General features: G+C 50.6%; 1 protein-coding gene across 1 annotated transcript in view; it reads right to left on the bottom strand.

Annotated features, from left to right (window-relative positions):
* Positions 1 to 658, bottom strand: part of LOC131260389 (homeobox protein homothorax) — a 151,103-nt gene extending 150,445 nt beyond the window's left edge. The window contains exon 1 of the mRNA XM_058262092.1: positions 411 to 658. Coding sequence (XP_058118075.1) covers positions 411 to 637 — 227 coding nt within the window. The 5' untranslated portion in view covers positions 638 to 658. The remainder of the gene's footprint in view (positions 1 to 410) is intronic.
* Between the last annotated feature and the right edge of the window lie 16,597 nt (positions 659 to 17,255).

Here is a 17,255-nt window from a genome sequence, read left to right as displayed (position 1 = left end):
TCCATTCGGTGCGAAAAGAAAGGATCGCTCCTCTCGCTGGGGGAAGTTCTGCCGATGGTTTGTGAGTGTTTTATCGGTCAGCGTTGACGAATTGATCGCGTTCCGACGATACGATCGCGTTAGTAGCGAATGAAGGAAGTTCTTTGTTTTTGTCCGGACCGGGTGCTTGCCTCTTGCCCCGGCACGGGCGGGCGTGTGTGCCAACATGGTGATGATGATCTTCACACTTGGCCGTCCGTGGAGAACGCGACTACCAGGCCTTAGCTGCCCGAACTAACCGTGCGAAATTGAGAAGAATCCTCCTTCGGTAGAGCCATGAGCAGGGAGTTCTTTTTCCTCCCTTTGAATTCCTTTATTCTCGCCCTCAGTTTAGTTTGATCGATCGAAACAAGGAGGTGTGACACACTTACCCGTAGATAGCTTCTTTATCACGCTTGTGTATGTCTGGCTGCACTGCGCCCATGTGACTCGAGGCCGGTGAAACATGACTAGAGGATCCGTGGTAGCCGTGCATGCCGACCGAGGCCGCGGCGGCCGCATGGTTCAGGTGCGGGGAGTGGTGTGGTGGTAGCCCGGACAGCGCCGGAGGTCTGTGTCCGGCGTGTGGGTCGTACATTCCGCCGGCGCTCGCGTCCATCCCGTAGCCGTGGAGGCCATCTTCGTACTGTTATGGGAGAAAGGAGAAAAGAAAGAGTGGTCGGTTAGTGGCAATCGGTATTTCGAATAAATTCTTTCACGATGACGACGAATCCTCCGCTAGATCGTGTTAGCCCTTCTGCTTCATAGCATCTGCCTCAACTCCTCGCGAGCACTTTGAGATGACTCCCGGCGCGTTGCGTGCCGTACTTGACCACAACGAACTGCCATTAAATCTCCGCTCGCATCATTATAAAAGGTCCCCGCCACCCATACGCTGTATTTGCCCTAGGAGAGACCTTTCCCCCCATCGGGCCTTGATCTCCATTTGCTTAGCATTCCTTCAAACCTAGCACCCTCCGGTTCTCCGGTTCGTGTCTGTATGGTGTAAAATGTAGTTCGCTCCGAAGACTGAACTAGACCGAGGCTGGGAGCCTACGGGTCGTAAATGCGACTACATAGGTTCGCTTCCTCCGCAAGTCGTGAATTTGATGGATAGAAATGATGATGATGAAGATAATGATGTTCCATCATAATACACCAAGCGCAAAGGGAAGGATGCGAGTGGCCAGAGTCTGGAAAAGAACCGGCAGAGGCAGAGGAAAGCGCTACAATTTGTGAGCTATAAAACTTGCCTGATCCTGATGGTCACCCCGTTGTTGTTTTATGTTTCTCTCTCTCTTGTCCATCTCCCCTCCCGGGTGGTCGGAGTGATCCATCCATCCACATTTCTGTCCAAAATCCTCTTACCGAGCGAGCGAAGCGGATGAAGCAATATCATCGGTAGGTGCGAAAGATGGAACTAACGCAACGAAATTACCGCTAAATAGATAATGGCCGTCCGTCGTGAGAACTAGGTGAGTCAAATGTGGCCAGGCCCGTGAGGGCAAGCAAGAAGAAAATACCCAAATGCGATGTGGCCCGCAACACCATTCTCTAAAATCAATCGAACACCGGCCTGAATGGGAGGATGGAAAATTAATATGTATGAACCGTTTTCCACTTTGCTACACTTTTCCCGCTTACGAAAATCGAGACAGGATGTCGTTACTCAAAGGATTTTATGCTCCCTTCGTATCGTAAAGTGAAGATTGTCCCTTTTTATGGTGCTCGGTTGTGGTTTCACCGAACAGGCGTCCTCGCACACGATGATGACAATGTTGATGGTGTTGATGGGAGCCCGACCTTTCGCGCGATTGGCGTCTCCGGTGGAAAGGATTTCAATTTGTATCGGAACGTGCATGGATTTGACAAATTCTTTGCCACCACCGCGTAGCATAAAGGTGTTTGGATGTACGGCCGTATTTCTGGCCGTACCGTTTTGATGCCGCGAAAATTGCCCCTCTGCGCCAAAGGGGGAAAACCCCACCCATCCCGGTACGTTAAGCCATCGCGTGCTGGAAGGGGAGGATTCTGCAGATTTGTTTCCTTTTTTTCTTGTCTTCCCCCTGCTCTAACAGTACTTTCTTCGGCTCGGGCGGAGAACACCGGTTTCTGGTGAACAAGGAGTGAAGATACCGAATGTACAAGCTTTTAGTGAATCCTTGGATAGGTGCGTTTTTTTATTTTGTTCTTTTTTTCTCCCAACCCCGTCTTCCATTTTCGCATGCATCGAAGGGTGGAGCCATAATTGAAAAACATTCATTTTATGTTTTTCGGTCCAATTCCCCACCGCATCGTTACGCTCCACCGCCGGGGGCCCATCAAGGCAACACCATCGCCACGCCGATGGTGCAGATGGTAGATGGAAAATGGGTTTTCCCTCCCCTCCCCGTACCCTGGCCGCTGCGTTCTTCCCTGTTCCTGTGTCGGAGGAAACACAACAAAAACACACACACACACACACACACACATCGAGGTAAGAAGCGCAGCACCGTGATCATCATTTCGATACAGAAACTCCATTTTATCTTCCGGTTACAGTGCGCACCGGTTGCCGGTTGTGGAATGGAAACCCCCCTCCCCGAAACAAAGAAGACAAAATGTCGACAGGGCAGAATTCCGAAGACGCAAACAAGCTGGGGCCCCCGAATTTTCGGCAAGGAAAAATGGTACGGGGTTGAAACCCCTTTGGTTCGTATTTTACAACCAAAAATCTGAATCCGTTCGCGCTTCGAACCGTAGAGAATGAAGCGAGGGAAAGGAAAACAAAACGCCAAAACGCCTCCCGTCGAGCCAACCGAAACCGGCGGGTTTTCGGTTCGCCCGACCGCGTAATGGGAAAAAGATGCTACGCGGCCTCATATCATATCTCCCGGCGGTATTGTTGTGCAATTTTGTGCCACAAAACCAAAAGAAGCAACGGGCAAAAAAAAACGGTACGGCAGGGGAAAAAAAGAAATAAATAAATAAGTATACGCAAAACCTTCCCTCTCGGCCCGAAGAAGCGCAGCCAATCGGTGAATTGGAATTGGCCTCCGATGGGTTTGTCGTCTTCCCGAGACTCGAGACCACGCAGAATGATGATGGCGTGCCGTGCCACGTTGGAAGATTGGAAGAGTGTTCGCCATTCTCCCTTCCGCGCTCGAATCCTTGCGCACGGGAAACACACCTCGGGCCAAATCCGGGCCTTAGTGTCGAAATGGAATGGGAATGGAATGCAAAATACAAAAAAAAAAACAGACCAAGAACTCCCAGAAAAAAACGCACAGAAACACACGAGAAATCAGAACCATCATCAAGCGAACCACACCCTGCTCTTGTGAATTGGAAAGACCCTATCTACCAAGGACTCGCCAGGAACCCATCTTGGAGATTCCTTCATCCGAGGGAACCGACAAAATGCGGTTCTCAGAACGCCGTTAAAGGGTCCTCGGTAGAAGAAGAAGGAAAAAAAAGACTCTCAAGAAGCAATGGAAGGAAGGATGTTCTATTCTCGAGAGGATCACATCCGGTCCAAAACCCCGTCCCGGCCGCGACCTACGATTAGGAGGGCCATATGCGCGTGGATTATGTGTCGCCCGGTGCTCTGGTGTGGTGCCATAAACAAATCCGACCAGCTAACGAGGAGAAAAACCAGCGTCCTATCAGATACCGAAAGGGGTTTAACGGAGGGACGAAAGGGTTTTACTTCTGTTTACGACGACGCGTGTTTACAAAGTAATACCGAACATTAGCGATACGGACAGAATCCAGACGCACGCCGGATAAAGTGATCGTTTAGCGGTGGAGTGATTAGATAGGTTTATTTTGCTGTAATCATAATAAAGTTCGATCGCGTTCCGGTCGAGTGACAAAGACGTTGCTGTCCTGTGCGGGAGAAGATCGGCACAAGTCTAACCTCTACGGACACAAATATACCTAAGTCTTTCTAGCTGGGAGTTTGCAACAACGCAGCGCAACAAGGCTGTCAAAATCCTGCTGGTTTCCGATGGATGAAAATTGATGATGGAACGTTTCCTTTAATAAGGACGCCCGGGCGCAAATGGGACCCAAATTTAAACAACTCCCAGCTTCACCAATTAGCTGTATATGCAAAAGAATGTGCCGTTTCCCACAGGGCTCAGCCAACGGCGACCGAAGCCCACGAATTCTTCTCGGAAATTATCATCCTCCCAGACCGTCCGCGTCCGGGGTGACTGAAAACATTTGGCGGCGAAAAAATATTATTTACAACCAGCGATTTGACGATGTTGTCCCAGGACCCACACACACACACACACACACACACACACACACAAACGAGCACGGTCGAAAACATCTTGAACCACGATGTGGTGTCTGCAGAACGCTCAACGGAGAGAAAGAGCGAGACAGGAACGGCCATCGAGAACGATGATTGATTATGTTCTGGCGGATTTTGACACCCGGGATTTGCGCCCTCCGAAGAAATAATCAGGGGAAACGTGAGACGACAACGCGACCGATCTACGCTGTGGGCCATCGGTTGGTGAAACATTTTGGTGAAGAGAAAACCAGGGCTACGAGGAAAAACACAACAGACAGCAGCAGTACCACCACCACCACAACAAGCGGGCCTCGGAACCTTGGAGTGTGACAAGATGCAGAGAAGATATTGGATCGCGGCGCGGTCCGGGTCGTCCCGTGCAGTTTCTGTTTTCCTCATTTAGTATCGCACACATTCATCGCATCGCACTTCGCTGTTGTCGCCACGGATCGTTGTCTCCGGCTCTGCCAGTGCCCGTGTTGAGCCACATAGAGCAGCGAACATGTGCAAGCGCTACAGCAAGCGGCCACACGGTGTTCCCTCCCTGGATCTCTGCCCTGCTGCCCGGAGGAGATCACGGGATGAGCTCGGTGGGCCAAAGAAGAGGGAGTTTGGCGAGAGGGACAACAACGTCGACTGTTACTTGACACCCTCGGGTGTCTCCCGGGAGAGAGTAAGTCATTTTTCAAACTGCTAAAAGCCGATCCGTACCCTTGCGGGAGTTACGCTCCGAGAAGGGAAGGGACGTTCAGAAGATCCCGGAGCGGGAGGTGTGGGAGGAGATCATCTTCACACGATACCTCTCCGTTGTTCGTCTTTTTGGGTTGACATTCGGAACTTATTTTGGAACTCATGCAGACCCAAAGCCGGAACGCAAAAGGAGTGGAGGAAAAATGCCATGTTTTCCAATTCGGACCGAGCCAACTCCATCGCTCGATGACATCGATAGGAGTCGTGGGACAACATCACTAATTTCCCATCCGGCTTGGCTCCGGGGGGATGCACGCCGATGGTACAAAATCGAGCAATACCCTTTCATGTAATGAGTAACCATATCCTCCTGTCGTGTGTATTTACAGAACAAATGGACCTCCGAGACCGGACCCTCGGGGGAAGAAGAGGGTCGGGATGTTGATGAACCACCGCATACGCTGCACATCCTTGTCCCATTCTGGAGGACATCAGAATTTTTGGGAAACGCACACATTTTGAGTTTTCGGTCGACATAACTAACTTGCCCGCAACTACAACGAGTCAACCAACCCAAACCCTATTATAGGGCATGGCGTGCCTGCCTGGACGTTGATAACGTGTGCTTTACCGCCACCACCACACCCCGGGGGCCCGAGAAAAGGGTTTGCCGCGGCAAATAGTCGAGTAATTGATATTAATACAAACTCCGGGCTGGGAGAGCGGGTTCGAAAAGGGAAGGATTTTTGATCCCTTCGACCTTTCCGGGTCGACAAACAAAATCATCATCATCACCGTCCGCTCACCAACAGCGACATCCCCGGAAGATCCTGAACGAAGCGCTAGGGAGCGAGGAGCTGATGCCACGGTAAACACGGAATCATGGACGGGGGAAGTATGACTAGATGGACAGTAATCGGTCCCGCGTGTTTGCTCGAAGCTGTGATTTTTGGGCCGGACAAAGAAAGGACTCGGCCGTTTGTTCCACCCCACCACCGTCGCTTCTGCTCTCCAGGGCAGATCGGCCTGGATATCGGTATCAATTAGGACATCGCCGTCGGCCAACCGTCAGCCGACCATTTGCATAAAATTAGGACATGCTTACCCAACGAGATAGCGAGAGGACGGCGTGGGACAACAGTGCACACTGTCAGCCAAATGGCGGCGCACTATAGCCACGGATAAATGGTGAAAGAAATCTGGCCCCATCGAGAATCACCACGGATGAAGGCAACTCAAGATATAGCTGGGGTGCGTGTGCTGTCGCTCACTCTGGGGACTCACTTTCTCCGGGCTTGCGTACCCATTAACATGCATATTATCCCAAAACGCAGTGACAACGACGTCCCGATAGGCAAATCTCAACCAACGTCGGACACGCTCGACGGCGAATGCCAACCGGGGGGGGGGGGGGGGGGGGGGGGGGGGGCCATGGCCAATTATGGTCTCCTACTTACACTCGAGAATTGGGTAAGGATGGGGAAATTGAGATTTTTTCTCTAGTGATCCTATTCTTATGTGTTTCTTTCTAGCTTCATGTCTACATCCCATCTAACCTGGAGGAACCCGGGGGACGTGCTCTCAAGGAGCCAGCCCTTTACGACGAGAAAAGAAAGCATCCACCCCAACATAAGTCCCACTTCGTTGTTCTGAACAAGTTGATATGGAGATTTGGAGATCGGTTCGCGAGAATTGAAATGTTTTCCTATTGCTTTTATGTCCTCTTACTTCCCTATACAAGTATCATCCTCTTTAGTGAAGTGTATGTGTGGTCGGAACGGCAAAGAAACGGCTGGTCCTAGATGGGTGTTTTTTTGGGGGCACCGAGTGGGAGCCAACGCACTCCACCATCACCTAGCTCGGTGTGTTTATTTTCTTTTCAGCTCGTTTCACCCCTCGTCTCGAAAGTGGTCGAGTTTTTTTTTGGGGGGCAAGAGGAGATTGTTTTCTAGCCTTTTAACGGGCTGGAAGGAGGAAAATGCCGTTCGAAGAGGTTCTTAAGATTAAGAGGGCGAACGCTTCTTCTGCTCGTGCGGCATCTTGGGATCGATTTCGACCTTCAGTGGAGTTCCCTTTTATTTTTGGACGAACGCAGAACAAATGGGGAACGAAACAAACGAAGAAGAACGCTTGGACCACTTTTCGTCTAATTGATTTTAAATCCTCCGCCTTTGCGTTCCCCCTTCCATCACGCTCGATTGACCGGTCCGATTAAATGCATACGTACAATGTTGCCCCCTCGGTACCTTGGCCGAACACTTCTTCATCTGATACACCAGCCTCTTCATAACTGCCCCGAACGAATGTCGACTCGCGGTATGGATCGCTATTGATCAGATTTAGAGGATCGCTGCGCAGAATTCCACAGGCGGTGGTGGTGGTGGCTAGGAACGGGGAGAGGATGATTTTCACAAATCATACTCATCATACCGAGCGCTTTCCCCGTCGTATAGCATCCCCTTCTTCTCCTCCTCCCTCACCAGACACAATGCACCTTGGCGGTTGATTTGAAGAAATAAAATCCCCACACACACACCTAACACCATCGGGTTAAACCGTGGTCCGGGGCTCTTTAGAGACTGAACCCGAAGTCAAACTGGCACGTCACGCAACAATCCTACGGGAGGGACGTATGTGTGTGTGTGTGTATGTATGGCGGGTATAACCAACTCTTGATTGATTTTTTCAAAAGAACTCCCTTTTAAGCTCGACAGTGTTTCGGCCCGCTGGGGAGAGACGCGCGCGCGGGAGGGGATCGGAAAATCGGCCAGTCATTCTTAGTTGTCGAAAAGTTTTCTATAGACCCGGGGGCCCCCGATTACGGTCCCGACACGCAACGCAGTCCTGCACCGTCGGTTCCTCCTGCACCGAAAAGTGAGGTTAGCCAGTGGGCGAGAACGTAAAAGGTTACCCTTTTCGGTGGTGGTGAAGCTTCAGGTCGCCCCAGGTCGGGCCCCTCTCGGCGCGTCTCGCCGTCTGGCCGGTCCGGTATCGGTTGGTCAGTTTGGCTGCATGCGGTGGGAGCGGATAATGCCGCTTTCTTAAGCGACCGCCAATAAAATACCCAACATGATCGCGAACCGGCACGAGGAATGTCGAGAGAATGAGCCGCAAGTTGGGGTTGTCCAATCAATTTGGTCATTTTAAAACCTACATCAGCAGCATCTCCCGCCCGAAACCACCCGAAAGCCCTTTCTGCCGATGGTTCCAGGGGTTTTTGGTATTGTGCAATAATATCTGGAACCGATGCCCGTAACCGAGTGGCGTGATCTAACCAGCCGCCTCGCGCTATCGTTTCGGTGTTCCGAGGGTGGGCCGGGTTCCCTTTTGTTCCATCACTCGCGGCCACTGGCGGGGATGGTTTGTTAAAAGTTTTTGAATATCCCATCCCTCCCACCCGATTTGCGTTCGGGGCGCGAGTTATGGAACGATCGCGTAAATCTATTGCCCCGTCTCAAATCTAAAGATGGGAGGACGGGCTTTCTTGGGGGGAAGGGGGAGAAATTCAATAAAAGCGCGCCAAAAAGAATTACCATCTCGGAGTAGAATGCCGCGGAGGTCCTTTCGAGCTGGCCGCGCGGGAGTGTTGGCTTCTGTAACGCTGTCGTTTCTCGCTCGCCTTTTTAAAAAGGCGCATTTCGATCGGGAGGGGGAGGTGTTGAAAAACTTTTCATTCCGCAAACTTCTGACGGCGATGGGGGAGGTAACCTTCTTTTCTTTTGTACTCTCTTTGGGGTGGTGTAAAATTATTTTCTCAAAAAGAGGACGCGCGCGCTCGCCCCAAACGGGTGGGCGGACGAAAAACGGCGTCGTCTTCGCGCGTTTGAAAGGCAAACCCAGGCGCGCTCGCGGAACTGCAATTACGGTTGTCCGACGCGCGTTTTGGCTTGTCCCGTGGCTTGTGCGCTGCGGGGGAAGCAAGACTGGATGGACTCGCAAGAGATGGCCGCACAGAGCACAGCGGGCCAGCAGCCGCGGCCATTGTAATGGATTATTAAAAACAAAATTATGCAAATGAGCCGCTTTTCTTCGCTGCTCGAGTTCGAGTCGGCGGCGATGGACGTCGTTACATTCGGTGAATTTTTATTGGGTGTTTGGTGTTATCTTACGCTCCCGCGTAGCTTTTTCGCTTGTTTCGCCTTTCGGAAAGGGAAGACTTTCCTTCGTTTCCCCATTTTGCGCCGCTTGTTCTAACATTTTCTACTTTTCTCCGCCACCCGAAACACTTAGGGGGGCGACTTAGGGGAAAATCTTCTCGCGCTGTCTCTTGTGGTAAAAATTACGATCCCCCGCCCGCGGGAGTGGTGGACTGGCGATGGCGAAGAAAATCCTGCTATCGGCATTCAACACCAGCAGGATTCCTTTTGGTTCCTTTTTGTGTTTTTTGTTTTTGGTTTTTACCCGAAACAATTCCCATCCGCGAGGCGCATAACTTGAGAACTTTATTTTAATTAACTAATTATTTCAGCCAAACCCGTCCCGCCCTCGATCGCGGGCGTCCATAATAATAATTTCGGGTCGAGTTTTATGGTTCCTCCATCCGGAGTCCCATCCAACGTGTTCGCTCGGCTCTAAAATCCATTAGATATCCAAGTCGTGCCAAAAATTACGCCCTGCCTAATTACGCACACCAAAGATCGGTGGTGTATGGGGAGAGGGGGTGGTGCGCGGTGGTGAATGAATTTGTTGGCCATTTTTTCCGCTGTTTTTTTTTATTTTTCCAAACAACAGCATTCGAAATGCGTCCGGAAAGTGAAATAATAGGAAAAATGGAGCGCCATTTTGTAGCGACGCCGGAATTTTGCACCGTGGATAATCGGGCCACGAGTTTTCCGTGTTCCGGTTTCCGCAACAAGGGAACCACCGGAAACTGGGATAGGGGGAGGGGACGATAGATAAACACATTAAGCGCAATAAAAATCTGTGCGCGCGAAATTTATGCATAATTATTAATGACGGCACCGGAATTCGAAACTTAGGCACGGGCGAGATATGCACCTCTGTGTCTCTGTGAGTGGGAGTGTGTGTGTGCGGGGTTTTTTTTTCGCCACCAAAAGCCGGATTTTGTTTTGCTGTTTATTGGATTCCGGAAATGCGGTGGCGGTGTCAAACCAGCGCGCCGAACCGGAGGTTGTAATTTGCCAGACGGCCCTTTTATGGGCTTCCTAAACATGGAGTTTCCCACAAAAGTCGAGCCTCCCCCGCCCGAGAGGGAGAGTGGGTGCGGAGTGACATAATTTTATATTAATGTGCAATAAAGTATTTTGACCCCCACCACGGTGGACACGGTAGGAGTGCACCTGCACGCACGCATGCACGCATTCGATGACACGTAATAAATAATCCATCGGCTAAAGACTCTCCCCCACTCCGCACCCAAGGGCCTCCACCGAAGGCATTCCCAATCGAACCGCGTGCATTAAAAACGCACAAATTGCCAAGTGCAAGTGCTGATAGGGAATAATTATGGCCGGTCCGGTGGCCACAGGAAAACAAAAAAAAAACAAACCCCCTTCACGGTGGAATAAAACAAATCCGAGCTCACTTCCACACTCGGTGGGAAACTCCTTTCCGATTTTGCCAAAAGAGCAGGGGGGAGGGGTCCAATTCGCGGAATCGCCACACATTTCAACACCGGCGCAAGGGTGGCCACCCGACAGCCAAGTACCGCTTTTCACCGAGGGCGTGCGTGTCACGTCAACTTGACATGAGTTGGCCTCCGGGTTTGGGAGCCCCCGACGAATAGGTCCCGATGTGTCCGAGCCCTGACCACCGGCGGTATTTTTCTTCTCCTAACCCCAATGGTGTGTGTGTGTGTGCCAATAATTTCTGAGTGTTACTTTTTTTCCTCTATCGAAACCCCCTTGTGCTCCTTGTAATAATTGCAGCTGTGTTGTACCACCTCAAACATTTATGCCTAAATTACAATCAACGACTTTCCAATAGGCATAATTCACGCAACATTAAATATTCATCGACCCGTTCATTGACGAGCGCGGTTGGTCGTGTGTTTTCCTTTTTTGGGGGAGGAAAATGGAAAATGACTACAACGGGCCAGAGTGGAATTTTGCACCAGGCAGTCTGTTGACGTGTTTTGATGTAGTAAAATTTGAAAATAACACACCAAACCCGCTGTTTAAATGCGAAAGAATACATTGAAGAGTTCACCTGCTATACATTGCAGTGTGCACAACATACATTTCCCCCGTTTGCCCTTTTCATTCGAACGCTTTTGCAGCGTCATTCCATTACTGATGGAGATCAGTTTGATAGGATTCTGAAATTGCATCGTATGCACCTCGCAACTTCAACTCCCCCGTTGACCCGCCGTTCAAAATATAAACTTCAAAACTTTGTCCATTCGAATGCGTGTCGATGAGTTGGCGGAAAAGTTGTTCCCAACTTTGCTAGAGCTCCAGGGAGCCGGTGGTAGAAATAAAACCCAACCTTCCCCGAAACGAACGCGATGACGGGGCGAGTGTACCGAGTTCTTTTCCAGCTCGAGAATGTCCTGCAACCCTGGGTCAACCTTTAATGCGACCATGGAGGGGTTTTTAAAGAGACACACAGGACATTCACCGACCCGGTGTGTGTGTGTGTGTGTGTGGGTGCCACGACAGTATTGTGCGGGCCGTTTTCGCTTTCGCCGACTCATACACCGTCCGCCCGATAGTCCGGGGTCCTTCCGATTCCGGTATCGAACGGAACTGACTCAGCTGTTTCCTCGGTGTGCCGAAAAATCGAACGGCACCGAATGTGCCAGCCGGGGAGAGAATGTCCTACCGCTAGGGGGTTAAAACGTTCCGTGCTTACAGCGAGCCTTGCACCTTTATGCCCTAAAAACCCAGGACGCTTTAGCGCGTAGGGTTTGAAGGTGGTACGACCGGTAGGGAAGAACATTAAAAACCATTTCCCAAAAACCCCGACGGAACCGACGGCACGTCCATTCGAAGCGGGAAAGGAAATGACCCTTCTGTTTGGACACCGAATTAACATAGCGCGCCAGGTTCGGGCTGGCTTCCCGTCTGCCTTCGGCCTGGCCGCCATTGGTCAGTTCGCCACCGGACGGAGGGGCCGGATTTGAATTTCTGTTTAATTCGCTCGAGCTCGCTCGGGCTGGGGCCTGCCCCTAGTGTGTGGCCCCAGGACATACGTACGCACACACACACGCGCGCAAACAAAGGCGGAAACCGTCCAGACATTCCCTTTGCGAGCTCTTGTGTGTGTGTGTGTGTGTGTGTGTCCGAGTCCGTCTGTGGCTCGTTTTCCCTACGTTTTCTCCCGGTTAAATGGATCGAATCGAAGGGAATAATAATGTAATGCCGGGGAAGATAACAAACGTTCGGAACCGGCGGTCGCCGGGTGAGTGAATGAGGTATATATATACATTTTGCGTCGTGCAAAGAGGGCCAAGGAAGCGGGAAAAGGAAGGCATGTTTTGAAGGAAGAAAAAAAACGCACACACACACACACACACCCCGTCGGGAGAGGGGGAAAACCTGCACCCAGGACCTGGATCAGCAGAGTCGGGTTTGTGTCGGAGGCAATCCCTGCAAAGGGGTGGAAAAGGTCCTGCCGAGGCGGGCAAAAGAAAAAAGGATCATCAATCAATTCTATCCGCCGTTTGAGCGCAGCGCCGGCCATTTTGAAATTCATTACTTACATGCCATACGCAGGCACACAGGGCCGTTTGCCTCCACCGGTCCTTCGGCCGTCGTCGTTGTTGGAGGGAAGGGCGGAAGGAAGTCGGGCACGCACAGAAGCGAACGGGCGAGTAACGCTAATAGCTACATCATCCGCAAATACACGCACCAGGACTGGAGGCGGAGAGGATTCTCTGCCACTGATGGGTTTCCCGAGTGAAGTGGGTTAAGCGCTGGCGCAGGAGAAAAGGACATACACGTGCGCGCGTGCATCCCCCCCTCACCATTCCGCTTTTCCGGGAGGATGTCTGTTCCCCGCGCTCTACCACAACAAATCCAGACGCCTTTTGAACTCGCACAAACAAACAAACAGCTCACCAGGAGCCGGAGCCTCTTAATAAGCTTTTTCGCGGAGGGAATTAAATGGAACAGAAATTACCGCAGAAGCACCACAGCTGCCTTTCTGGAGTATGGAGGAAGGAAATCTCCGAAACAGCCTCCCGGAGGGCATGGTAACTTTCTGCCCCAACCGACCCGACCCGTACATACGTTCCTTCCAATCGCGGAGTTGGCATCTTTGGAGCTGGTGTGCCAAGAATGTCTGCCGACAAATTTCCGCAAACCATACCGCAACAACTTTTCCAAGAGACAGTGGAGAAGTTCTTGCCGACTTTGGACGGGGTCGACAATCGCAACCCATCATCTCCGGAGTGGCTCCGGAAGGACGCACTTGCATTTGGAACATCGATCCAATCGGCCCGATTGGCTTCGATCTTTGGATGGCGTTCCCCTGCTTCCCCACGGAGTGATTAGTCTTGGTACGCGTCTCCCGATAAAACGTTTGGAAACATCGAACCGTTCGCGGCGCAAACCGGGCGCTATCAGTCTCATTCATCGGTTCACGCGCCCAGCTTTCGATAGCCCACCCTCCCGCCGCCTTTGCCCCTTGCTTGCTTGCTTGTTTTGGGGAGAGATTAGAAGCCTTCCGGTGGGTGCCCGGTGGAATGATAACTCGGGCAAACAACAACCCCCTCTCTCCAAGCCGTGCCCGATGTTCGACTCGGGTTGTCCAAATTCCCTGCTCCGGAACAGCCAGTTTGTCTAGCGACACAACACCACAACACCACAACACACCTCGACGTTGTTGGGGAAGCAGTTGTTGGGTTCACCTTATCAGCGCTTCGCTTGCTTACGCGGACCGGCGTGTCACCTGAGGTAAAATGCTACCACCACCATCACCATCGCCAGTCCATCCCCGGCCCTTCCTCCGCGAGCGTCAGTCAAGTCAGTCAGCCGAGCTCGGGCTCGAAACATATCGGACCGGTTGTTCGGAACGGGGCGGGCAAAACATAGAACCGGGGACCCGGAAGGTGGTGGAAAGGCAAACAGAGGTATTGATAAAATAATTCAATGATTCTAATCACCGACTGGTCGAGGAGGAAATGATTATACCACGCCGTTCACCCTCGCCCCGGGGTTTTTTTCCCTGTTAGTCATGCTCCAGAAAAACCAATTGGTGGCTATTTTCGTGGCGCGCGGGCAGTTTTTTGGGTGAAAAAATTCAACCTAGCCCGAATTTAATTTCATCCAACAATGTTACCCAATTGTTTGGGAACAGACATTTTAAGTATGTAGAAAAAGGGTGTTTGCTTCCAGCGTGGTTAGAGGAATTTAAAGACAAAATCAAACAAGTCAGATCGAGTAAATATTGAGATGGTTTTGAACAGCCAAACTCATCAAACAACACAACCGAACTGTTATCGGAATCGATTTAATATAGAGAAATATTTGATAAACCATACGTGTTTTTCATATGGTTGCTGTAAATTGATACATTCAAACTATATTGTATCAAAAATAACCCTGGTTTTAAAAACATAATTCCTTGTCATCCTCTAAACGAGGAGTTAATTTATCTGAACTGTGAAAATAATGAAAACGGTACATATTCTACACCGAACCACGAAAATTGTTCGTTCTTTCAATAGAAACGAAAGTAAGAAATGGTCGGAAATTATCTAAAAACAATTCGTATGCTTCTAAAATATTTGAGCTTCATTTTCTAATTAGAAATAATGCACTTTTTTATATTTTTGATTTCATTTTCTGAACTTGGTAATAGGTTAAAATTAAAGAAAATATAAGGGCATCTTCTCACAACATGTGACATCAATTTGAAATCACATTGTATTTTGCAGGTTTTTTTTGTATCGTTTTCAAAACATTATATTCCTATATTATTAGGCCTCGAATAATATTTTCGAAAGCTAACCAAGACAGTTAACACCAAAAACAGCGAGTCACTTATCGCGGGGTGGAGATCTGCGTCCCCGCCTAAACTAGCTATTCCTTTTTTTTATTTTATCTCAACCGTGCCAAATTAACAAGTTTGTTATCCGAATGGAAAGCAGGCGACATTCGGGGGGGGGACCCTAAATTAAACCATATTTAACATATCCTCGGACGGGGTTTTGACGTTATCTTCTCTAAACAATAAAGTCGGCCGGTCGTTCGGTCTCGGAAGCGCTCGCAGCGGCCGAAGGCGGCGGTTCAGATTTCGGAAAGTGTTGAAAATTGGACATGATAGCCCATCCATCCATTCCGGCGGACGAACGGAAGCTCGATCGACGCCGGGAGCTCGTTACTGAAAACCGCGGGCGTGGTTGGTGGTGATGGTGGTGTTGGTGGAGGGTGGGTGTGGAAATTGTACTCAATTGAAATGGAGAGCCATCGTTAGCACGTTCTACGGCCGCGGCCTTAGAGAGTTGGTGGCGATGCGCTGAAGCCAGCAGAATTGTCGTCAATTGATGCGAGTTTGGTGTGTGCGTTGTCGTGACGGTTTATTTTTCTCTCCCGGCGGGATTTTCGGCGTGCCCGATCATCATGGCGGTGGCCATCGACGGCCGGCCGTCTAGATGTCGTACCGGAGATGCTGGTCCCGAACGAGTAAAGGACCGCATTTCGGGCAAACGTGTCACAAACATCATCGGCGCATGTCAAAGGCCCGTGTCTTCTAAGTGTGTTTTTCGCATGAGCGTGTTTTTTTTTTGCTGACATTCATTCCCTCATTCCGGAGGGTGCCAGAAATTCACACGACGAATAAGTTTCGCGAGAAAAACGACTTCTGAGTCACCGACGGCGCGCGATGATCATCCTTCATGCCGGGACCAAGGCATCATCACCATCTTTACTGCTAGGTATGTGTGTGTCAACACAACTCCGACCGGTGTCCAACCAGTGGTCGTTGACACACTTTCCTACACCTTCGCGGGACACGAATTAACCTCAAAAAATCATAAAAATTTCAACCGATGTTCAGAACAGAACACGTAACACCGACAACACACGGAGCAGCATGAGGACTATAAAACGCGGTACTGTACGGGTTTGGCTTCGCTTTCGCCGCTAGCCCGTAGGTCCTCCGCTCAATCTGGGCGACGAAATAAATAAACGGGGGGGAAAAAAAGAACCCAGCTAGATACGCCATAAGATGTCCATCGGCATTTCGAGCGTTGGACACGTCCAGGGAACATCATTAAGATTGTCAAAATTCAACCCATCAACGACAGATAGAACTCCAGAAAGAGGACGCCCGAATAAAATATGACCATCATCAACCTGCCCGGCCCGTGGCTCGAAGGGCTCCGACGGGGAAGTCGTTTGGAGGGTTTTAATGTGCCCAAAATCATTTCACGCCAGGCCCACCTAACGGCGTAACGAAGCGAAGTGGTCCTTCGTACGGTTCCCATCGCTTTTCTCTCTCTCTCTCTCCGTTGATGTTTGTTTGTTTCGTACAGGTACCGAACCTAGTCCACCTAGTTTATGGCATCAAGCAGGCGGTGAGTTTTACTTCTGAAGCGTTTGGTGCCGGTTTCGAAGGTTGCCAACGTTACCGGGCACCGTAATCCTTTCGGTCAGCAAACCCCGTGGCACATATGTTTTGTCACCTAGTGTCGCTGCTCGGATGACCCGCTGTTCGTGCGAAAAGAACACAATCGTTACGGATGGGGGGATGACCTGCAACATGCACTCGCGCGTTTGCCGCATTATGTCATTCCGTCCGTAACAACGCTGGTTACATCGGTCCACCCTCGCCGTTCGTTTTTATCTTTCCACTTCCTTTCGGTTTGAAGGTTGCAAGACCCGCGCGACTGCATTTCGATCGATCGGCAAGGCCGAAAGCGACGGCCGTTACTGGGTTTGTTTTGGTGAGATTTATTTCCCGTGACCCTTTGGCCTCTTCGGAAAAGGCGTCTTGTCACCTAGTGCTGCCTCGAATCTGCATACAACTGTGGCCAAAAGCTGCTGGGTGGCGGTGGAAAACAACGATTTAACGATCGCTTACCGAAACCCGCTGCGCTTTTGGCCGATGCACCACCCCCCCGGGGTTGGGTTGGGCTGCTGGGGGTCGGTTCCATTTTGCCCATTTCCCGCCGGCGGCGCCACCACCGAGCGAAGGTTCCCTGCTGTGGAAACGGCGATCGGGGATGAATGGATTCCATTTAAAAATGGTGAAAAACAACTACCCCAACGGATGCATTATTTGTTTTACCCCTTGGCACGAGTGACACTTTTGTGTGTAATATTTTATTGTGCGCATTTCATTCGACATCTATTTC

The sequence above is a fragment of the Anopheles coustani genome, chromosome 3 (genome assembly GCF_943734705.1).
Source record: "Anopheles coustani chromosome 3, idAnoCousDA_361_x.2, whole genome shotgun sequence".
NCBI classification, from domain to species: Eukaryota; Metazoa; Arthropoda; class Insecta; order Diptera; family Culicidae; genus Anopheles; species Anopheles coustani.
The sequence above is the reverse complement of the archived record's forward strand: the minus strand, read 5'-3'. Positions and strand labels throughout refer to the sequence as shown.